The sequence below is a fragment of the Stegodyphus dumicola genome, chromosome 2 (genome assembly GCF_044657685.1).
Source record: "Stegodyphus dumicola isolate Sdum_Otavi_A_Nest chromosome 2, ASM4465768v1".
NCBI lineage: Eukaryota > Metazoa > Arthropoda > Arachnida > Araneae > Eresidae > Stegodyphus > Stegodyphus dumicola.
The window spans coordinates 279,563,435-279,586,895 of NC_140769.1; the positions used below are offsets into that span (position 1 = coordinate 279,563,435).

The 23,461-nt window shown below is 33.6% G+C and overlaps 1 protein-coding gene and 1 non-coding gene across 2 annotated transcripts in view; one reads left to right on the forward strand and one right to left on the reverse strand.

Moving 5' to 3' along the window:
• Positions 1-2,255: 2,255 nt before the first annotated feature.
• The window catches only part of LOC118183700 (acid-sensing ion channel 2-like), a 33,124-nt gene continuing 11,918 nt past the window's right edge, over positions 2,256-23,461 (forward strand). The window contains exons 1-7 of the mRNA XM_085810367.1: positions 2,256-2,411; positions 11,721-11,819; positions 16,236-16,350; positions 16,450-16,525; positions 19,696-19,750; positions 22,312-22,361; positions 23,302-23,377. Coding sequence (XP_085666493.1) covers positions 2,286-2,411; positions 11,721-11,819; positions 16,236-16,350; positions 16,450-16,525; positions 19,696-19,750; positions 22,312-22,361; positions 23,302-23,377 — 597 coding nt within the window. The 5' untranslated portion in view covers positions 2,256-2,285. The remainder of the gene's footprint in view (positions 2,412-11,720; positions 11,820-16,235; positions 16,351-16,449; positions 16,526-19,695; positions 19,751-22,311; positions 22,362-23,301; positions 23,378-23,461) is intronic.
• Positions 4,462-4,533, reverse strand: TRNAR-CCU (transfer RNA arginine (anticodon CCU)). Its single transcript has one exon. It is a non-coding gene; the product is annotated as a tRNA-Arg (tRNA).

The following is a 23,461-nucleotide window of genomic DNA, read 5'->3' on the forward strand; positions in this document are numbered from 1 at the left end:
GTGAAAAACGGAAGCTTCCAGAGGAAAGCACTGAAGGGCGAGCCCGTACAAGAAGGAGGATCAACCAAGCAACGGTCTGCAGCACCTTTAAAGACTGGGCCCAGAAAAGGATGTCTGAATATTACAAAGATAAGTAAAATTTTGTGTTACTTTACAAACTTAAGTTAATCTTTCATTCTTACTGCAAGTGGCAGATTTGAAGAAGTTTTACCTCATGCGAGGTCTACCTTTATCGCCAAAAGGGCGAGAAATGAGTTGTGACCGATTTTCTTATTATGTTTTTCAATTACTCGCGCGTAAAACTAAAGTTGATGTATAATAGCGTTGTATAAAGACTTAAATTGTATAAATTTTATTTAAAACATTCTAACAAGAAAGAAGTTTTAGTCTGAAAGACTTTTTGAAATGTAGTATTATTTCAATGTAGAAAGAATTGGCACTTGCTTTGAAAAGAATAGAAGTTAACAATGTACTACTAATGTATGTTTTCAAATGTGTAAAATTAACGGCATCTTCATATGTTCTTGTATACATGTGAACTGTTATTTTGAATGTTTAGAAATACCGTGATATGGTAAAAGTGAAAGTAATGTTAAAAAATTTTGTTATTCGTGTGACTGTAAAGATTAAATCATGCTGAATATGTGTTAAAGGTTGAATGATGTAGTTAGGCTCTCTGACGCTACACTTTAGAGTTAGCCACTTTCAGAATAGTACCTCAGGGTCTAGAGTTGAAATTAGGGTGTGTTAAGAGGTCTCGTATGTTGAATTTTAACACGTTAGTGTTTTGATTGTAGGAGGAAGTGTTGAACACATAGACAGAAACACATTCGTGTTTGGTGTTTTTACAACACATGTCAGAGAGCACGGGGAGAGATAATTAAAATAGTCATGAATGAAATAAGAATGTTAAGAAAAGTATATTCTATATGTTATTTACAATGTCATTCTGTAACATTTCATTAAACTAGTTTTCCTTCCAGATCTCTGGAAGGAACCAGAATTGAATAAAGCTCCTGTTTTGATGCAGTACAGATGAAAAAGAAAAAAGATTGTTGTATATTCCGGGAGCTGCTATTGTAACAAATTTCTTTCTTTTAAAATTTTCTAGTTTCTAGCTAAGTTATGTTTGTAAAAGTTTGGCCTCGCGTTAGTTTCTAGAGCTAAAAGTTTTCAACAAGGTCGTTTTAGACCTCAGTTTCAAACTAATTAACTCTGGCGGGAAGTATGTAAGGATCTTAAGTTTTACTAACGTTTATTTTATTTTAAATCTTTACTATCACTTCTTATTTTCTACTTCCGGCCAGAATTATAAGCGTGAAGGAGTTTATGCAAAGTTGTCTGGCGAACGCCAAGTATTTAAGTGTGGCCTTTTTGCCAAGCAGAAGAGAGGAAGCCGTGAGTTCGAAGCAGGCCGCTTACCTTAGAAGTTACGCAGTTGCTACTTTGCCTTCCAGGCCAGAGGTTTTAATCCTCTTGATAAATTAAACGTATTGTAGTGTTCACAGTCTCTGTGCTACATACGCTTTCTGTTATTATAAGGCCAATCTTATTCTAAAGTTAAATTAGAGTTTAGTTTTATTTTGATATCTTTTAAGTTAGACCCCGAGTGGAGGGTCATTGTATTCCGAAGTACGGAAGTCATTGTATATAAAGAAAAAAATAAAGGGTTTTGTATACCCTTCGTCTGTATCCTGTCCACTTACTACAATTAGTGAACATAGCTTTAGTAAGCTCTCTGTTCTAGTCAGGTCATTGTATGTTTCCGAAGAAAGTAGAAGAAACTTTGAACCTGATAACTTAACATTTCATTATTTAAATCACCTTTATTGATTGAGCTAGCGGTGGGCTCTTAAGAAATGTACCGCCAGTGGTTTCCTTCACTGTATTCTACTTTAAGCAGTTAAGCAAGTAGAAGGGGAAAATCCCGTGGGGCAGTAAGCAAAGGGGTGTCCTCGCCGCCTGCCCTGGGTAATTCAGTTTAAATTAGCAGACACCTTTGCACAAATAATTTTAATTACAATTTATAATATCTAGAACAGCGGTCATTTCGTATGACCGCCGGGCTTTCTAGTATACATATATGCACGAGAGAATATTTACCATTCTAAAGCGAAAGCCATTTTCACTTTCTTGATGGAATACGTTTCATAATCAATAAAACTAGTTTAAAATCCCTATCAGCCTTTAAGTTGCTGTTTCGAGGGTTTAGACCGTTAGATTTATGACCTTTTCATTAATGTTTTTCAGATCTTTCAGTGCTGATAGATATCGAATATGAAGAGATGACTGAAAAAAGAAGACATCCCGGTGTAGTTGTGACTGTTCATGATGAGTCTACGTTACCCGATATCCATACAGAAGGTGTGTTACTGTCAACTGGATATTCCTACACGCTTGCCGTTCAGAAGGTATGGTTTACTTTCATCGCAAAACGTATTAAACATTATCGCAATGATTTTTGACATAAAAGAGACTAGTTATATTTAAAGTTAAAGCGTGATACCTTCCTTTCACCGTTAAAAATTATTCTGAGCAAGTGCAGCAATTCAAACACAATAACGCAGCCATTTTATCGAGTAAATATACAACACAAATTTACCAATTTTCCGCTTTTTGGCATTACGGGGTGCATATTTCACAAGCTCACATATGTGTAGCCATCGAGGGAGTGGCTTCTACAATGGACCAATGAGATCCATTAATATTTCTGTCATGTCACATGACTTTTGGCGTACTTTAAGATTTAAGCAAGATGGCTGAAAATATTCTGCCACGCAATTTTCTGTACAAAATAAGCATCGTCGATTGTGTTTGAAACTTTTCATTGCGTGCTAGATCAAATATAGGAAATAATGAAGATTTCACTACCTGCTTAAATTAATACAAACGCATGTTGGATACTTCGCAAAAATATCGATGTGAAATATTACTTAATAAGTGGTAAATAAGATGAAGAAAGAAATATGTGATAACCATCTGAACCAAAATGTAATCGTTATATAAAACTATGCGTATGAGAAAAATATTTACACCAATTATATATGCGAATAGAAGTCAGCACTTTTTATTGCACTCTATATGAAAAGGATGTTCTATAATAATGTTGCGTGCGTACGGGTTCGTTACGAAATCAATGCACAAGTCCGATGAAAAATGAACAAAAATTTATTATTATCACAACAAATATGCTTAACTTTTCTAAAATATTCGTGCAGAATTACAATATCTCACAGTAGTTACTTTTTAACTACTCCAACGTTCAAGAGAACTTAATTCAAAACAGCTAGAGAAAGCTAATCCCCGAATTCCCTACAGTCAACAAGAGCAGTTTTCTAAACAAACTCTTAAAACAACAACAAACTAACTAAAATCACCACGAACTGAGAGTTTTCCTCCTTTTTATAAGATTTTAAATCTCGCGCGCGAATTTTCTGGAACTTTCTCGAAATCAAAAAGAGATGTTTGTTTATTAAATTTTAAATGCACGTGCTCTTGTATTTTTAATTTTCCGGCTTAGCTTTCGTATAATATTCGTCACGTGTCACACTGCACGGGGAATAAAACAATTTAATTTATATTTCAACTAACATTAGCTATTTAAATACCAAATCCGTAACAATAATAATCAATGCAGAATGTTATTTAAAGTGAACTTCACTAATTTGCATTCGTATACATTTAGTCCGTGAAATTTCACATTTAATAAATGCTCACTCTTAAATGTACTGTTTACACAAGAATACTCATCAAACAGAATAAATTTGTCATATTCACAAGGAGTATATTCAATTTATTCACATATAATTTTTGATGTTAACAATGGATGTAATCAGATTATATGTGCTTACACTTTAAAAATCAAAAGAATGCAAGCACTGAAATAAGAAAACACTAGATTCATTGTAACACTTTCAGTCATTCTCAGCTCAATTAAAAAATATATATACGTATATATACACTTGAATTCTTTTAATCCACATAATATGCAGTGAAAACATCAATCGTAATATTAATGCGTGATAAAAATTGCGAAAGTGAAATGTCAGCAATTAATCAAACTCAGGAAACGAAAGCACTATAAGATTTTCTACTATTACGCCATATATTTATAACTGCGAAACAAATGCGAATTAAAACGTAAACAACATACGCTCACATGCACGAAGATTTAGCGTCACAAGAGCAATAGCAGCTCATTGGTCCATTTTCGAAACCCCTCCCTCGGTGGTTACACTGATGTGCACTTGTGAAATATGCTTACGGGGCGTTTCAATGTTAGTACTCAAATTGTAGTTATACGATTTCACTAAGTATGTTTTGAGTGGAAAATAATTTCCTCTAGATCCGTGCTTATTGCCATATATAGATCTACTTTTCGTGGAGCTTCTGCTGTTCCCGTCCGATAATATCTTGTAAAGACAATAAATTATTTTAAGCAGGAGATGTGAAAATGTGCAATGCCCTCGCCAGGACTCGAACCTGGACCTCTCGAATAGGCGCCGAGTGTGCTAACTGTTACACCACGAAGGCATGCAGAAAGGAGTGAGGAAATACCGTATATACTTAATATACTTATTATATAAGGCCCATGTTGATTTTACCGGAAGTGAAAGAGCCGACGTGTTGGCAAAACAAGCCATTTATGATGAACGAGTTGAATTCTTTGAGACGTCCGGTTCGAAAAGCTATGCTATTAGAAATATGAAAAATTTTTATTTGAATATCTGGACATTACAATGGAAAGAGTCTGAGAGGTGCGCGGGTTTATTGCAGCATATTAAAATTAAAAACGAAATGAAGCCGATTAGCGATATAGATCTGAATCAGTTCTTGACTAGGTTTGGTTTGCAAAATTCAGATTTATGTGGCGTTTGTCATGTAGTTGGGAACGCAGAACATTTTCTCAATCACTGTCCATTGTTAAAGGATTTGAGAATCGAATGCTTTAGTGATAAACCATTAGGTATTGAAACTTTAAAAAGATTCTCTAGAAATGCAATGTCTTATATAAACAATAATAGAGTGACATTTGGTGTATTAGTTTAAATTATGTCTTTAAATATTTCAATTATTTTGTCTAATTTTTTTCCCTTTATGTATTATTCATGTGTATGTATTGTATGGTGTATTGTCTGTTTTTTTTTTTTTAAATTTAAACATATGCTTACAGTACATATATACAGTTTAGGCACTCTGTAATAACATAACATCATAGACCATAATCTAAATATTTTAATTGAATTATTGGCTTTTAAATTATTTTATATGTTTTTAAGATAATTTTATCAATTTAACGATCATTGGTAGTAGTTGTATTTTATTTTACTTGTAGTAGTTGTATTTTATTCTACTTGTATTTTATTTTACTTGTTGATGTAGTTATTTTGTTCTGCTCTAACCGGGGCTTTAAGTGGCAAAGTTAAAATTAATATTGCTGTCAGATTATAATTATTTTCTATTGCATTTTTAACTATAGAACACCTTATTGCGTGCGACCTTGGTGTGACCTTCTGCAGGTTCTTTTCCTTTTGGGAATTCCCCAATGAACCTTTGAGGTGCTTAGTTATTTATGTTGTTTTATGGTTTGAAGCGAGTTTTATTATGTTACAGAAACAGCCTCTCTGTGAGTGTTTTTGTCTGTGATTGTTTGATTGCGTAAGTGTTTGTTTGTGTTTTGTGTCATTTTCTTATCTTTAGTTTTTCTACTAACCCTTCTTTATTTTTGGTTGGTTATTTTATGTTTTCTGTGATGTTTTGTCGGCGTGGTTTGGAGGAGGGTTGACCTATTTTTAATCATATGGTCCCGCTGGGACAAGGCGGATTGGGTCTCCCTCGAATAGTTCCCCTTATATACTTGTATAATAAATAGTCGAACTCTGAAAAGCGATCTAAATATGTTTCGAACTTTAATATTTTTCGAAAGAAAGAAAATGCTATATTGAATGATTTTGATGTACACTGCGGGGGGGGGACACAGTTTCTATATCATTAAAGAGACCCTGTCGAGAGACTTTGACTGTACCGAATGAGGATTTTAGCAGTGTTTTATGCATTGTGATTCTGAGTTTGTACAGAATGTTTGCTTTAGAATTTTGGATATAAGAAGTTATTCAAATGCATTATACTGAACAATATCAACAGGGTATATTAATGTACACTGCGCTCCCTCCCAAAAAAAGGACTCTTCTATATCTCCCGTTCTAATGGGCCGATTGACGAAATTCAACCTGCGTTTTTCATATCTCGAACGCTCGACTTAGGATATAAATTAGATTTATATAAAGCGTTATTCTAACATAGGTATTTGGACAAAAAAAAGATTGATACCTTGAAACACGAAATCAAAGTTGCCCTTCATGCGACTGGAGCCCACACAATCGAAAATGTGATTATTCAATTATGGCAAAGCACACGAGGGCTATCTGCCTAAAGGGAGGGGTGCCTTCGTCGAGGACTTTCTAAGGGAAACTGGCTCGTATACACGTTACACACGGGGAAAACCCCGAAAACACCCATGCAGCCAGCCCGTTCGCGGGATTCGAACCTCGGACCGAACTACCAATGTTCAGCGACTTTACCGCTCGGCCGCTGGTGGGCCCGTAGTTACAGGTAGAAATATATATGTGTAACATTATTAACTAAGAGTTCTTTCTCTGTTAGAAATGTATTGTTACGTGTGTACGGTTTCGCAATAAATTATATGCACAAGTCCGATAATAAGTTAATAAACATTTATTTTTATCAAAAGAAATATTTCAGAACTCTGGAATTTTCGACAGAAATATTCGCTGCATGTGTTGACAGTATCACAGAATATAATCAGGAGTTACACTTCAAGCTACTAAAACCGTTAAACACAACGCAATGCACAGCGTATCTAAAGAGAAAGCTAATTCTGAAACCCGAGTTCACGCGGAACTAAACACCTCGCAACAACAGTAAACTAAACCCAGACGCTGTCTCAGGCCTTTTACTGCTTTCAACTGGTCGCGAGATATTTCTAGTACTTTCTGCTTCTCCAGATTTCTAGAAAGCAATAAGAGACTGAAATTACAGTTACAGCCAACATAGTGGTCAATTATATTGTTACGTTATTTTTTTTCTAACTAATTGGATTGGATTATTAGGATTATTAATTTAACGCAAAGCACACTAGGGCTATCTGCCTAAACGGAGGGATGCCTTCATGGATGACTTTCTAAAGGAAACTGGCTCGTATACACGTTACACATGGGGAAAACCACGAAAACGCCCATGCAGCCAGCCCGTTCGCGGGATTCGAACCTCAGACCGAACTACCAGTGTTTAGCGTCTTTACCACTCGGCCGCTGGTGGGCCCCAATCGAAAATGTACTGAAACATTGGGTTGATCGGATGGGGTAGTGTCAAGCCAGCCGTGGCAGTCATTTGAATGATATTGTGTTTCATTCTTAAATGAAAATGTCCAATCTTTCTAATAAACTCATAATTTTGAAAAAAATATTCATTAATTTTTTTTATAGCCGAATGAAATTCCAAAAGTTAGATGTCCCACCCTATAATATAAGACAAAATTTTATCCTATAGTATGGGACACATACTGCTATCACAAAGTTGTTTTTACTTTTTTGATTTCTTCGGTAAGTCAAGCTTTCATATCCGAAAGACAACACAATAAAACGAACTCTCAGTCTTTAGTTTTACGTTCTATTCTTTTTTTAGTAAACGTTTAAGTATTTTTCGCTTAGCAGCTCGAATTACAATCTAAGGCTAAACTATTTAGGCTAAATGTTTTTTAAATAGAAAACTGCATTTTACAACAACCGTTTTACTTCCATCACTTAATACTTGAAATAACTATTTAAAATACCAATTTAAATTCTAAAACTTTTTTTTATTCATGATTTTAAATTGAAATCTTTGGAAATGGTATATGGAAAGTTTTCTTATTATAAATTATTGGTTTATTACTTTGCAGCTTTAGCGCAAGTCATACGTTTTTCGGTTTACTTTTAATTGCTTTATTTTGAATTTATATATATGTAATAAAAACAAACTCAGATGTAATGACCAGGAGGAATTTGGATGTCGTAGATATGTTGATCCATAATGACTAGGAAATTGGAGGCGAAGGCAGATTAAATCTTCATTTTTACTTCCTTGTACGAAGTAAAAAAGTAAGTATTGTAATCGCGAAAAAATTCAGGCATCGTATTTCAAGGAAAATATCCATTTTGATATTGAAATATAAAAATGCCTAGTATTTTTGCGCTCTAAGTTTCTGAAAATTATGATTAAAGACATAAAGTAAGAAATTTAGAACTAATGTTTTACAAAGACCAAAAAGTTTGAAATTCACAATTAATAAATTTCAAATAATCCTATAAATGCAACAAAGAATTTAATAAATGTAAAATCCAAAACTTATAATACAATCAATACCCCAATTCAAAAAAAAAAAAAAAAAAAAAAAAAATTATGAAATGCAGATTGAAATATGATCAAAAAAGAATAAAATTTGTGAATACCTTTAAATGGGGTGAGTACCTTGGGATGAGTAAGAACAGGCGAGCCGTAATTGCCTAGAAAAAAAACGGTTCTGGCCTGAAGCTGAAAACACTCTTCCGTGCGGCGTGCTGGTAAAGAGGCGAAATTTGAACGAGTTACCTGCGTGTGGACTTTAGACTTTCAAGACCAAGCGGATAGCCGTCCTGGGCAGCAGTGCTCCTGTTTCTGTTCTACAGTGGTGAAATGGAGTCTACATTTTTAGAACCAGTGTCAAGATGAGCCCGGCCGACATCAACGCTTGATAAGATAAGAGTCTTCCACTTCAAGATGTCCCCTCAAGATAAGTTTTATTTTTTTTTGGTGTGTTTGAACTTTAGGCAAGTTTTTCAAAAACGTCCTTAGCAGTAAAAACAACGTCGAATCTAAAATTTAACTCTCAGGCCTTAAATTGTTTCCCTTTCCTTTCTTTTGAATTACCAGACAAACCTCCAGTTTTTTTTATGAATTTAAATGAAAAGACTCTCAGATGAGGTTAAGATTTTTCTTATTGTGATGTAATTGAATAAACTGATATTTAATCTGGAACCTCTTACAGTATGTTTTCTTTATATATTTAATATGAACTTTTCCTTTATATCTTGTATATGTTTTATGTTATTCGATCCTCTCACGGCGCGGTCCCGGGATGCATTTTTTTTTTCACAACGCAAAAATGCTGTACACGTTTCACTATACGATCACTAAAATTTTGTTAGTTGGAAAATTCTTAAGAGTTTAATTTTCCTCCCTAAGAAGAAGTAGAAACCTTTTCACGGCAAGTAGTTTCATATTTAACATTTAACATATAGGAGTTTCTTATTTAACAATGGTACCTTGAAGTAAAGCTATCTAACCATGGTCTCGAAACTTTTTCTTCATAACAACCTGAACCCTATCGAGAACCTCTGGGATGAGTTGCATCGCCGAATTCAGGGGTGTACTACCCGTGCAAAATCGGTGAAGGAACTTCTATGTCTTCTACAAGCCGAGTGGAAGAAAATGCCACTAGCTGTCATACAAAGACTTGTGGGAAGTATGCCCCGGAGGGTCCACGCTGTAATTACCTCTCGTGGAGGCTCTACCAACTATTGATTTTGAATAAAGTTAGTTTTTCTTTTCTATCACAGGTGTCTAAATACTTATTGGTAGTCAGTGTATATTTCAGCTGGAGAAATTGAAATTTATGCAGATGGATCAGGGTTTGCGGAGAGCATCGGCTGTGCCTTTGTTGTATTTTTCCACGGTATTGAAATTGATTACAAAATGTTTAATTTAAAACCAAGAAATTTAGTTTATCAAGCAGAATTGTTGGCAATTAAAATGGCTTTATCCTGGATCAAGAAATTATCCGTGGGTTATTACATTAATTTATACTCAGATGCCTTATCTGCTCTTATGACGCTCTCCCGCCCCTTTCAAAAGAATAATATTGCTAACGAAATTAAGCATATATATTTAGAGCTACGAAAGAAGCATATTTTGAATTTGCATTGGGTCAAAGCTCACGCTGGTCATTATGGGAATGAGAGAGCTGATGCTCTAGCGAAAGAAGCCTTCCTGGGGGTTGGGACCGAAAAGGTTTTTATTCAAGATTCGAAAAAGAAGACATGTACTGTAATATATGACAAGCTCATTAGAGATTGGAAAAATTTATGGGATCTCTCTCTCAAAGAAATAAAAACTATCTAAAATGTTTAAAAATTAGCAAAAAAAATGGGAATTTTAGGAGATGCAGATGTCAATCGAATTCTCACTGCACAGGGAAGGTTCCCTGCTTACTTAAAAAAATTCCACCTCCAGGAAAATGATATATGTAAAGTTTGTAATAAATTCGGCGATTCAAAGCATTTCGTCGAGGACCGTTGCCTGACTGGAAGTGTGAGAGAAAAATATAAATTTGCGAAGTTTGAGGATTTATTTAATAACTATAAATCGTTTAGAAAATTTGTAAGAGATATTATGCAAACTGTGAATAAGAAGAATATTGGTATCGAGAATATAACAAAGCAGAAAATCATACTGAAAACAGAAATAATTGAGGCAACTTATACATTTAAGATGAATTTTGATAATATAAAGAAGATTTGAATGTAACTAATTGAAAGTAAAACTTATAAAGTTTTTAAACTTGGAAAAAAACACAGAAATGGAAAGGACACATTTATATACTATTTCACCGAGAGTGTTTGGAATGTATGTATCTACTTTATGTTTTTTTTTTTTTTCTTGTTATGCCTTTGTGGCTTGGACTGTCTCCTCATAGCCATATGGCAGGTTTCGCCTGCTAGGTTTGCTGGGAGCCAGTGCTCAGAACTAACTAACTAACTATTTTGCGATATTGGTCTTGAACTGAATTTTTAAGTGCGAAGAACGTGATATTTAATAAATAAAGGTAACAGAGAAAATGTTAATAAAACGCCCCTTTCGACGTAATTTAAAATCTGAAACCTTTCAGATTTTCTTTTTTTGTCATTTTTTTATTTTTTTTATTGATAATGTTCTGCAGATTAAGATTCTGTGCAGTTCTTAAATTTAATGTTTGGTGTTCTCTTTAGGCATTTTTCTCGTACATTTAAGCCAGACAAAGGCTGGCCGCGTAGTGGCTAGTTATAAATAAATAAATTCAAACTTGAATTTTAAATTAAACAATATTTTTGCATTATTCTGCTTCAGACGAAAATTAAGTGTAAGTAAATTAAGCTCAGTGTATTGGCGCATCGTTTTCTTTATGGTAATAAATTTCGAAAGCAGGGTGAGATATGCATTTGAAATGCCATAAAACTTGGTTCAGTTCTATATGATTGTATCGTTATTAAACTGCAAAGTTTAAAAATAAAACGAATTTTACCATTTTTAACACTATTGAAATTTAAAAAAAAAATTAAACTTTAGTGTTAAGCATAAGTAATAAAATTAAAATTAAGAGGTTAACTCTTTGGGCATAAAATGTTTAATTTTAAGATAAGAATCCTACTACAAAGTAATTATTAATAAAAGGCTTTAAAAGACAAACGCATTTACACAACAAGCAGACAATAGAACATCTATTTACGTTTTCTACTAAATGAAAGCGCAAAATTCTCAGTTTTTGTTACACCAAACTTAAGTAAATAATAAACATATGTTATTTAAATGAAATAATGTCTGTCCTGTTTACTATTTAATTTATTGTGGTTTAATTGTTTTTTCAGTCTTCAGTCATCCTCCTTCCTTTACCATATAAAACAAACTGCACAGATTACTTTAAGTTACCTTGGCAGAAGGGACAAAAAAGACGGTATACTTCACGTGTAAGTAACTTCACTATTTACTCGCAAATACAACTCATGTCCATAAATTAAGGATAATTCGGAGTCACGCGGAAATTGAACTCTAAAATAAATATATCACCTGTAAAATCACTACACACATCTTCAAGAATCATATGCAAATTTCAGGAAGTAACCAGATGACACCGATGGTACGTCACAATGACGAGAGTGTAAGAGAGTGATATATAAGGAATACAGGCAAAGAAGTAAAATTGTTCGCAGGCGTTTTATAAGCATTTCAGTGCAATAACGAATAGTTATGACACAAAGGACGCATTTGGATGATTTTTTACGTGGTAGAATTATCGGCAGTCTGGAATGTGGGCGTAACCAACTGGAAGTATCAGACGAACTTGGAATTGCCAGAGTGTCATCTCCCGGCATTGGCAACGATTCCAAGATGATGGTAATGTGAGTAGACGTTACAGCACAGGTCGCTTCAGAGTTAAAACGCCGAATGAGAACCGGTATTTGGCAGTTACTGCCAAAAGAAACAGGCGGAGCACAGCCTCAGACCTGTCTCGTCAGCTCTCTTCAGCCACTGGTACGACAATTTCAAGGCAGACCATGTACAGACGTTTAGGGCAGATTGGTCTATATGCTCGTAGACCTATCAGATGCGTTCCACTTACTGCAACTCATTGTCGTCTGCGGTTAGCCTGGAGTAGAGAGCATGCATTGTGGACACCGCAACAGTGGACTTGTGTGATGTTTTCCAACGAGTCCAGGTTTAGCTTGCAGTCTGATTCTCGTCGGACTTTCATATGGAGAGCTCCAGGTACCCGTTACCACCAAGAAAACATCATTGAACCAAGAAAACATCATCGTTACGGTGGTGCAGGAGTGCTCTTTTGAGGTGGAATTATTCTGGGCTCCAGAACTGACCTGCATGTTCAAATTGGAACCATGACAAGCCAAATCTATCGGGACGTCATTCTGGAACAACATGTACGTTTGTTTCGGGGCGCCATGGGCGCACAATTTGTGTTTATGGATGACAACGCCCGTCCTCACCGTGCAAGCATCGTAAGCGAATGCCTTCAATCGGAGGATATCACCCGTATGGGACTGGCCAGCATTCTCACCGGACTTGAATCCAGTAGAGCACGTGTGGGACATGCTTGGCCGACGAGTTGCAGCCCGTCAACCTCCTCCTACATGTCAACCGGAACTTCGGAGGGCATTGCTTTTTGAGTGGTGTAATATCCCCCCAAGATCAGATCGATAATTTGATACTCAGCATGCCTAGGTGCTGTACGGACTGTATTGCACAGTCTGGGAGACATACAATGTATTAACAATCATACCAACCATGTAATATTGGTTTTTGCAAAAAGTTTTTTTGTAATTTGCTCCAGGGAGAAAAAATCGCTAATTTTTTTAATAATATCAAACATATAGCATTTTTTTCCTCTTTACTTTTTGTTTAATAAATAAGCTTTACAAATAAGTCAAATTTGTTTTGCTTCTAACTCTTCCTTTGCCTGATTTTGCATTATCCTTAATTTATGGACATGAGTGTAATATGTGATTTTCTAAAATAGTGGAAATGGCTGCATCATTTTAGAAAATAATGATACTTTAGTATTATTAAATAAATATTGCATGAATAGTCTTAAAAGTTTTCTGTTTAAATTATTTACTTTTATTAAAGCAAATAAAGGAAAAATTTTAAATTCTTTAAGCACATGAAATGTTATTAATTTTTTTTTAGAATAAAGAGGAAATAGCCAAATTAAAACAGAGGAGTTAAGAGAGGCTATTATTAAATTAGATTAAATTTTAAAGCTGATTTACATATTTTTCATCTTACATATATATATAGAAAGTAAGAAATTTAGAACTAATACTTCACAAAGACCAAAAATTGAAATTCATAATTAATAAATTTCAAATAAATGCAACAGAGAAGTTAAAAATGTTAAAACCAAACAAGCAAGATCCCATTTAAAAACATTAATTAAATTTAAAGAAAAATGAACAAAAACAGAAGAGCAATTCAATCAACTTCAATACTACTTCATCAGGGGGGGGGGAGGAAAATTGAAATCAATTGAATTCTCTCTTTATGTGGTTTTCAAAAGAATTGTTTTGTAATTATATATATATATGTTACCGTGAAAGACCGAAATTGGAGAATGTCGACTTTCACCGGAGAATATCAACATTCACCAAATACGTCGGTGAAAGACCGAATATTGTACTACATTCTTGTATATTCGGATCCTCACCGGTGTATGTCGACAATCACAGATATGCTCTGGTGAAAGTCGAAAAGAGAGGTTATAAAGTGCCATAATAGTTTAAGTTGTTGCAATAAATAAGATTTGAATCACATAATTTAGTAAGTTTTTTATGACTGTTATTTTATTTTCTCATTTAGAACGTATTGTATAATTAAGTAAGTTTTTAACTTCTATTATTTTCCTTTCTCATTTTGAATGTATTGTGTGTTTTAGGTTCTCATGTTCTTAAGTTCTTATTTCGAGTCTCAAGTGCGTTTATTCGCGACTGAATGACGGAGAAGAAAATATAATATTGTTATATGTTCAACATTCACCATTAGTACATGGTGAATGTCGACATTGACCGGTGTAAGTCAGAAATAAGAGTATTTGGACAATATTTCGGACGTACACCAAGAGACTATGTGAATGTTGACATTCACCAGTGAAAGTCGACATTCTCCAGATTTCGGTGTTTCACCGTAACATATATATATTGTTGCATGCGTACGGGTTCGTTGTGAATTGAATTCACAAGTCCGATTAAAGGGAATAAAATTTATTCTTATCCCAAGAATAAATACAAAATGCTTAAATTTCCTCAGGGAGAATCATACAATATAGTAATATCTCACAGTAGTTATGTTTTAAATTACTAAAATGTTTTACAGAACACAATTCAAAACAGAGAAAGGTAATCCGATTTCACCGCGAATTCGCTGCAGTAAACAACAGTTTTCTAAACAACTGAATTGAGATTTTTTCTTCCGGCTTTTATGAGTTTTTTAAATGCACGAGAACATTCTCGTATTTTCTCGATTTTTCTGGATAGCAAGAGTACAATTACGAGATACCTATTTATTAAAATGTTAAAAGCGCGTTATTTGAATTTTTTCGGCGTAGGTGTCTCTTCAGATAAGTCTCGTGCTGCATTGCATAGGAATATAAAACAATTTTAAATACAAATTCTATTAAAAATAGCTAAATAAACATGAAAACCGTAACAATATGTATTCACTGTGTTACCAGTCTTCGCAAGCTCAGTATGTTTAGTCTTATATGTTGATAAACTGCATTTTTTACTTTGAAAGTAATTAAATTATGTTGTTCTTATGTTCCGGTTAAAGTTTTCATATCTTAGTTAATTTGCATGCAATAGTCGTAGAATTATCAAAAATATAGTGCTTTAAGTTTTGCTAAGCCTAATGAGGCTGCATTACATTTGAAACTCTGAGTAGAATAGTGAATTAAATCTGTTGGTGCACTAACTTCAGTGTCTTTCTGCACAGTGGGACCAAAAGTTAACCTTCAGTTTTGAACACCGAAAAGTTTGTCTTCTTGCCCATTGGCCGGATCGCTTATTTTGGCTTAGAAACTCTAATTTTAATTACAAAATTGTTTTTTAAACTGTATTTAAATGTATTTGGTGTTCGATTTGTCTGTGGTTTACAAATTTAATGAAGGTGTTTTTAGTTTTACCTATTTTTGCCTTTCCGCGAACAGAGAACTGAACTGACTGAATGCGAAATATGTCTGTAATTAAATTCGAAGAAATAAGTTTAAACCAAGGGCTGAAATTTAATAAGCCGTACAAGTTATGTGGTGTCCACATCAGATATTTGTATCTATTTTATTGTCAGAAAATCGAGAGGAGGAAATTTCAAGTTCATAGCCTTTTTGAGAATTTTTTTTTTTTTTTTTTTACAAACTCCTAGAGTCAGGCCACTACACCACGAAGGCATGCTAAGATGGCGATAGAAATATCTTATTCACTCCCCCCTTTTAAAGGGCTACTGGGAATTAGGGGACCCAATCGCCAAATCCTGGTGGTGGAGAATCGTTATCCACCAACTTTTAGTTCGGGCGCCACTGTTGAGACATTAGTTTATTTCGAAGCAGGAGACGTGAAAAATGAGCAATGCCCCCACCGGGAGTCGAATATCGGTCCTCTCGAAAACGTGCCTAGTGTGCCGGCAACTATACCACGAAAGCATGCTAAGTAGGCGGGAGAAATACCTTATAAACTTAGTGAATAAGGTTACAGTTAATAGCTATTTCTTGTATGAAAAATATGTATCGCAGCACAAGTAAAATCCTTAAAATTTAATTTTGAAATATCTGCTGAGTTTTTCTTTCTTTCAATTGCTTATATGTTCATCCACCTTTATAGATATGCACAGTTGGTTGTTCAAGTTACTACCAGAGTCTGAAATGTAACTTTGTGACAAAAAATGTGAGTGTTTTCTATGAGAAACTACCTTTTGACGCGAAGAAAGTTACCCAAGGTCAGTATTATTTTATTACTTCTTTTGCTTTCTGTTGAATGTAGCGAAAAAGATAACTAAGCACCATATTCGTTTTCTATTTCTTTTTTCTCCCTTTAGAAGAAAAGGATTGCTCAAAAGCAGAAGAACTGAGAACAAAGAATTATTGCAGAACTATCTGTGGTCTTCCTTGCAGGTAAATAAATGGTAAAATATACATGTTGTGTTAAATTTTGAAAATCATAATTTTAGGAACATTTTTGAGGCTTGCACAAAAATTATCACTTTATTATAATTAGTTTAGTTTAGTGACGGAGGACGTGGGCACCACCCCTTTACCATTATGGTTAATTGGTTTAGCGCCACGTCCACCCTTATCTAAAGCTGACCCATGTTAGAGCCACACGAGATCCACTCATAGGGCACATTGATTAGTGCTACAAAACATAGATATTAAAAATGGTTACATCTGTGTGAAAACAGTACTTATGAACAAAACTTTAGCAAGTGACACATAAGATTACAATTCAGTACCCTAGCAAGTAATTTTAGCAAGTTACATATAAAGTTTACAATTCAATACATAAAGAAGATATATCATACATAAAGATTATATTATACTGTTGTGATTGATAAGTGACGACATTGTCAACATGAATTTACTAATGCAAAATTCAACATTTAAACTCAGTATACAAAAACCGAATAACATACAGATGCTTATATTTCATACATTGCCAACTCAAATTTATAGTGGAGAAGTATAAAAATGCTTAGATCTCACATAAGTCTCTAATTATTCTGAATGCCATTGTTAACTTTTATATATATAACTTTTATATAACAGCTTACTACTAAAGACACAGTTATTATATTAAAATTGGATATTAATACAGTTAAATGAATAATTACACTTAGACTATAAATACACTATAAAAAACATTAATTCTATACAATTTCTAAAATGCAATGATTCAAAACAATGATTACATGCGAATATTAAAACAATGATTCACTATAAATATACAATGATTCAATACTATTACTTAAATTAATGATAATACTATTGGATATTAATACAGTTAAATGAATAATTGGACTTAGACTATAAATACACTATAAAAACATTAATTCTATTCAATTTCTAAAATGCAATGATTCAAAACAATGATTATATGCGAATATTAAAACAATGATTCACTATAAATATACAATAATTCAATACTATTACTTAAATTAATGATAATACTATTCATATTATTAATCATATCTGCCATGTTGACATCAAAATAATAATTTTTCCTATAGGTGCTTATTACTGAAATGGTGTTACATATTACTAGCAAGAAATTCAATAATAAGATACGTACAGTACAATTCTACTTGCACATTGGAAATACTATACAAATAAATAATTCAATACAATTGATACCGTACGATTACTCATGAATAATTCAATACTATGATTCTATACGATTATTCTAATGCAATGATTCAATACAACAATTCTACGCGCTTATTAGAACAAAAATCTATATAATTATTCAAAATTTCAATATTATTGCTCAAATTAATAAAAATACCATTTATATTATAAACCTCACTAGCCAAGTGACACAAACATTTAAATTACACCATTAATTAATCATTACAGCAATGATAACTACATGTTACTTGAAAACAGTTAATTATAAATTATATACTGTACAGTTTTACCTTGCACACTGAATATTATAAATAATGTAATGATGCAATACAGTGATATTATACTGCTTCTTTAGACCATGTACCGAAGCAATAATTATATGCAGTTACTGAAGTATAAAGATTACGATACAAGTATACTTTATTATAATTAATTAGAAGATGGACTTTCTTATGTTTAATTTCACTAAGATTTATTACATTTATTGATATAATAATTATTAGCCCAAAAGGTCAATTTGCTCAGAAGGGCTATTAATTTCGTTTTGGCATTTCGCGTTGATTCACTATAAACGGTGCAACACTTTTTAAACTGTTGCCGCCAAATAGTAGAGCCCTGTATTATATTTAAATAAATTAAGTAATGAAGAATTTGCATAAGTATATGTGTGTTTCTCGCAATTGTGATAAAATAACATTACCTAGAGCCATTCAATTTTCAATAACGTTCGTTTCCATCGGATTATGAGCAATTGGAAGTCCGAATTTGGAATTTGTTTCATTATCTCTTTCATATTTTGTAAAACGTTAAAAGAAATTTTGATCCAGAAACTTAACGATTTCGGAGCGAGCAATTGCAACAGTCTTCGGAGTGGGGAAATTATCTCCAGCGAGCGAGACTGTGGATCGGAAATTCTTAAGTATTTTGTGATATTTGCTGTTGAATTGAACTTTATGGTTTCAGTGGAAGAGCATGATATTTAATAAATAAAGATAACACACATAAAGTAAAAAAAAAAAATTACCCCTATGGGCGTAATATAAAATCAGAAAACTTTCAGGTATTTTTTCTTTTACTCCCCCCTTTTTTTTTAAACTTTCTTGTTCGAAGTAAAGGAAGCATTGTAATCACGAAAAATTCCGGGTACCATATTTCAACATAAATATCCACTTTGACCGCTATCGAATGCAATTTGACGATGTTTTTGCTTGACATCCGTACGTAAGGACAGAATAAAGGACTCTTTTTTCCCAAACGAATTATAAAACTGATTCAGAATGGATTCAAGGGCACACCAGCGGCCGAGCGGTAACGTCGCTGAACACTGGTAGTTCGGTCCGAGGTTCGAATCCCGCGAACGGGCTGGCTGCATGGGTGTTTTCGTGGTTTTCCCCATGTGTAACGTGTATACGAGCCAGTTTCCCTTAGAAAGACCTCCACGAAGGCATCCCTCCTCTTAGGCAGGGCCCACCAGCGGCCGAGCGGTAAAGTCGCTGAACACTGGTAGTTCGGTCTGAGGTTCGATTCCCGCGAACGGGCTGGCTGCATGGGTGTTTTCGTGGTTTTCCCCATGTGTAACGTGTATACGAGCCAGATTCCCTTAGAAAGTCCTCCACGAAGGCATCCCTCCTCTTGGGCAGATAGCCCTAGTGTGCTTTGCCCTAATTAAATACACCAAACACCTCTTAGGCAGATAGCCCTAGTGTGCTTTGCCATAATTAAAATACACCAATACACCAAAAATACACCCTTAGAAAATCCTCCACGAAGGCATCCCTCCTCTTAGGCAGATAGCCCTAGTGTGCTTTGCCATAATTAAATACACACACACACAGAATGGATTCAATACAGATTTTCTTGCATAACTCAGTATTGAATACTGACCTCGCATAACTCAGTATTGAATAATTGATAACAACATACATTTTCTTTTCTTTCAGGGATACTGGTTTTGCTGTTACAGTTGGAAGCAGAGAATTGATGCTAAGAGATATAGTAAGCAGTTGGAAATTTTATATATTTTCTTTTCTTTATTTTTTTTTAAGTAGTAAAAACTGTATGATTAACATTTAGGTATTGGAATGGGGCGTTTCTTGAGACAAAAAGTTTTAAAAATTATCATACCGTTATCTCTGATTTTTTTACCTCTGCATTGAAACAAAGATTAGCGATTTCACGTTTTTATTAATATATATGTACACTGCGAAAAAACAAAAGGAGACAGTTCTATATCTCTCGTTCTACTTGGCAGATTGATGAAATTCAAATTGCATTTTCCATGTCTCAAAAGCGCGGCTTAGGATGTATATTAGATTTATATATAGCATTGTTCTAACATAAGCATTTTGACACAAAATCGGACTTTTTCTGAAATAACATATCCATTTTTTTTCCATATTTCGTTTCTAGGTTTCAAATTATGCCTAGATATTAAATTTTGTAAAATTTGGTGCGATAAATTTAAAAATTTACGGAGAAATTAAAAAATTTACCTTCGCGAATTTATCAGTTTGCGCCAAGAATATTTCACTTGGCTAACTTCTTAGTTTATAGCAACATATTTTCCTTTCCTTTTTTACTTCCTTGTACGAAGTAAAAAGGAAGTATTGTAATCGCGAAAAGTTTCAGGCAGCATATTTCAACGAAAATATCCATTTTGACCGCTATCGAATGCAATTTAACGATGTTTTAGCGTGATATCTGTACGTAAGGACAGAATAAAAGACTCTTTTCCTTCAAAAAAAAAAAAAAAAAAAAAAAAAAAAAAAAAGAAAAAAAAAAAAAAAAATTATAAAACTGCTTTAAAGTTAATTCTGAAGAGAATTTTTCGTGGCGTCTGTACTAACGTATGTACGTACGTACGTACGTATCTCGCAAAACTCAAAAACGAGTAGCCTCAGAACGTTGAAATTTTGTATATAGGACTGCTATAACATGTAGATGTGCACCTCGTATTTTCGTTGCAATCGGCCCCGCCAAACGTATATAAATATATTTATATATATATCCACTCTGTTACCCGGCTCCGTGATCTCAGTTTCTTTACTCTTATATGTTTGTAAATTGTACATTTTTTGCTTTAAAAAATGATTGAATTATGTTGTTCTTATCTTCCGGTTAAGGTTTCTATGCCTTTAGTAAATCTGTATGCAATATTTTTAGAATTATCAACAATTTTAAAGTTATTTAAGTGCCGCTAAGTCTAATAATTTTTTCGATAGCGATCGTTGCTTGTTTACATTTGAAACAGCAGAGTAGTGGATTTGTTGCCAATGTAGAGAAACATAGCTTCGCAACAAAAAAGATAACGCCTTCATTTATTATTGCGAATTAAACCGTGCTTAATCCTTTCTGGAATTTTTTTGAGGAAATAAGTGTTTAAGATTTACTTCGTAATTTTTAATACAGCTATTTTGAGTTTTTATGTATTTTTGCGTTGTCGCGAAGTGAGAACTGAATTAATTGAATCAGAAATACTGAATCGTCTGTGAGAAACTGTTTCTTTTTTGTTTTGTTTGCTTAATTTCTTTTATACATCGTTCTAGGTTTATTAGTGTATTTGAATAGAACATGTGGCAACGATTAGATAATTCTTGAAATGATATAAATTTTGTGTATTCTGAGTTATAATATGAACGAAATATGATAGTGTTAAGTGAATCTAGCGCCAGAGTGTCGCTATGGTAAACAAATACTAGAGTGAATTTTAAAGAATGCATTTATTCTATTGTGGTTTATGCGCTGTCGACGAAGTAGACTGATGAATATTTCATATTTGAAAGCATGAATTTCGTTTTGTCATTTCGCGTCGATTCACTATAGACGGCGAATCACTTTTTAAGTTGTTGCCACCGAATATTATCGCCCTGCATTATATTTAAAGAAATTAAGGAATGAAGAATCTGCATACATGTATGTATATGACATTGTGATAAAACAACAGTACCTGGAGCAATCCAGTTTTGAATGACGTAATCCTACTGCGAGCATGGGCATCTGGAAGCTCAAATTTGGAATTTGTTTTATTATCGATTTCATATTTTGTAAGACTTTAATGAATATTTTATTAAGAAACTCGACAATTTCAAAGCGAGCAATGGCAACACTGTACGAGGAAGAAAAAAAAAAAAAAAAACATTTTTATCTCCAGCGCGTCAGTCTTTGTATCGGAAATTTTAAAGATATGCTCGTTTTAAAACTATTTTGCGATATTACTGTTGAATTAAATTTTATGGTTTTAAGTGCGAAGAACATGATATTTAATTCATAAAGGTAACACATAAAATGTTAAAAAACGCCCCTTCGGGCGTAATATAAAATCTAAAAGCTTCCAAATTTAATTAATTTTTATTTATTATTTTTTGTTCCTTCCTGACAATCTTACATAGGGCTCCAGCACTTCTAATTTTGGAAATTAAGCGCTCAAATGAGAAAAATATGTTCAGTGTCAAGCGCTGATTATTTTTCGATGTTTATTGTTAGTTTTTAAAAGTATATTCAGTGTCAAGTATATTAACAGTCGCAATATTAAAATGCTTTACCCTTGTTCTTTTCAGTATGCACACAGTGTTCATTCTTCATGGAATCGAAGCTGGGAGGAGCAAATGTAAGTTCTTAATTAGTTTAATTCAAATTCAGAAGTCAAACAACATAAATCAGCGTTATATTTTCAAAATTTTCACAGGACTAGTTTCGATGGTTTTACCGAACCACCATCCTCAGGTGCAAAACCGCAAATGAACAAGACAGGAAATAATGATTAGATAAGATAAGAAAGCCTGGACAAGAATAAGCAAGTGGCGCCATCTGTTGGCGAAACCAGAACTAAAACATAATTTCTACAAAAGCCGAAGGCAAATTTGGATTGGAATTAGGATCGTTAACTAGAACAGAAAGATTTTTATGAATGTGAAATGCCTCTAGAAAATCCAGTTCTCCAATGGAAGATGTTTTTTGAATAATTTTGGCAGCAGAAAAATTGAAAGTGTGGTTTTCGGACCAACAATTTTGATCAACAGAAGATTTCTGTGTTTCCTTTTTTCTAACATATGCCTCATGTTCCTTGACGCGAAATTTTAAGGCTCTCTTAGTTTGGCCAATGTAAATTAAACCGCACTGGCAAGGAATCCTATAAATACCCCAGGAATTCATATCCGGAATGCGGTCCTTAAGTATGGAACTCGGAATTTTATTGATGGGAGAATAAACAACCCGAAAGTTAAATTTCTGCAAAATATATGTTGTTTTAGTTCTGGTTTCACCAACAGATGGCGCCACTTGCTTATTCTTGTCCAGGCTTTCTTATCTAATCTAATCATTATTTCCTATCTTGTTCATTTGCTGTTTTGCAGCTGAGGATGGTGGTTCGGTAAAACATCGAAACTAGTCCTGTGAAAATTTTGTAAATATAACGCTCATTTATGTTGTTTAACTTCTAAATTAGTATTTATTCGGCGTGTTATTGTGTCTTAATTAGTTTAATTCAGTCTATTAAAGCTGATTTCAATTGCATATGTACTGAATTGTGTGATATTTATATACTTCAGGCATAATCTGGTGCTGCTGAAGATATACTATGGAACTTTAGAACACAAGATTTTCAGACACATTCCTAAATATGATGTAAGATTTTATATTTGTCCTTTATACTATACACTAATTTATGCTAAATTCTATTACGGTTGTTTATTTTAAATTTGGAGCCAA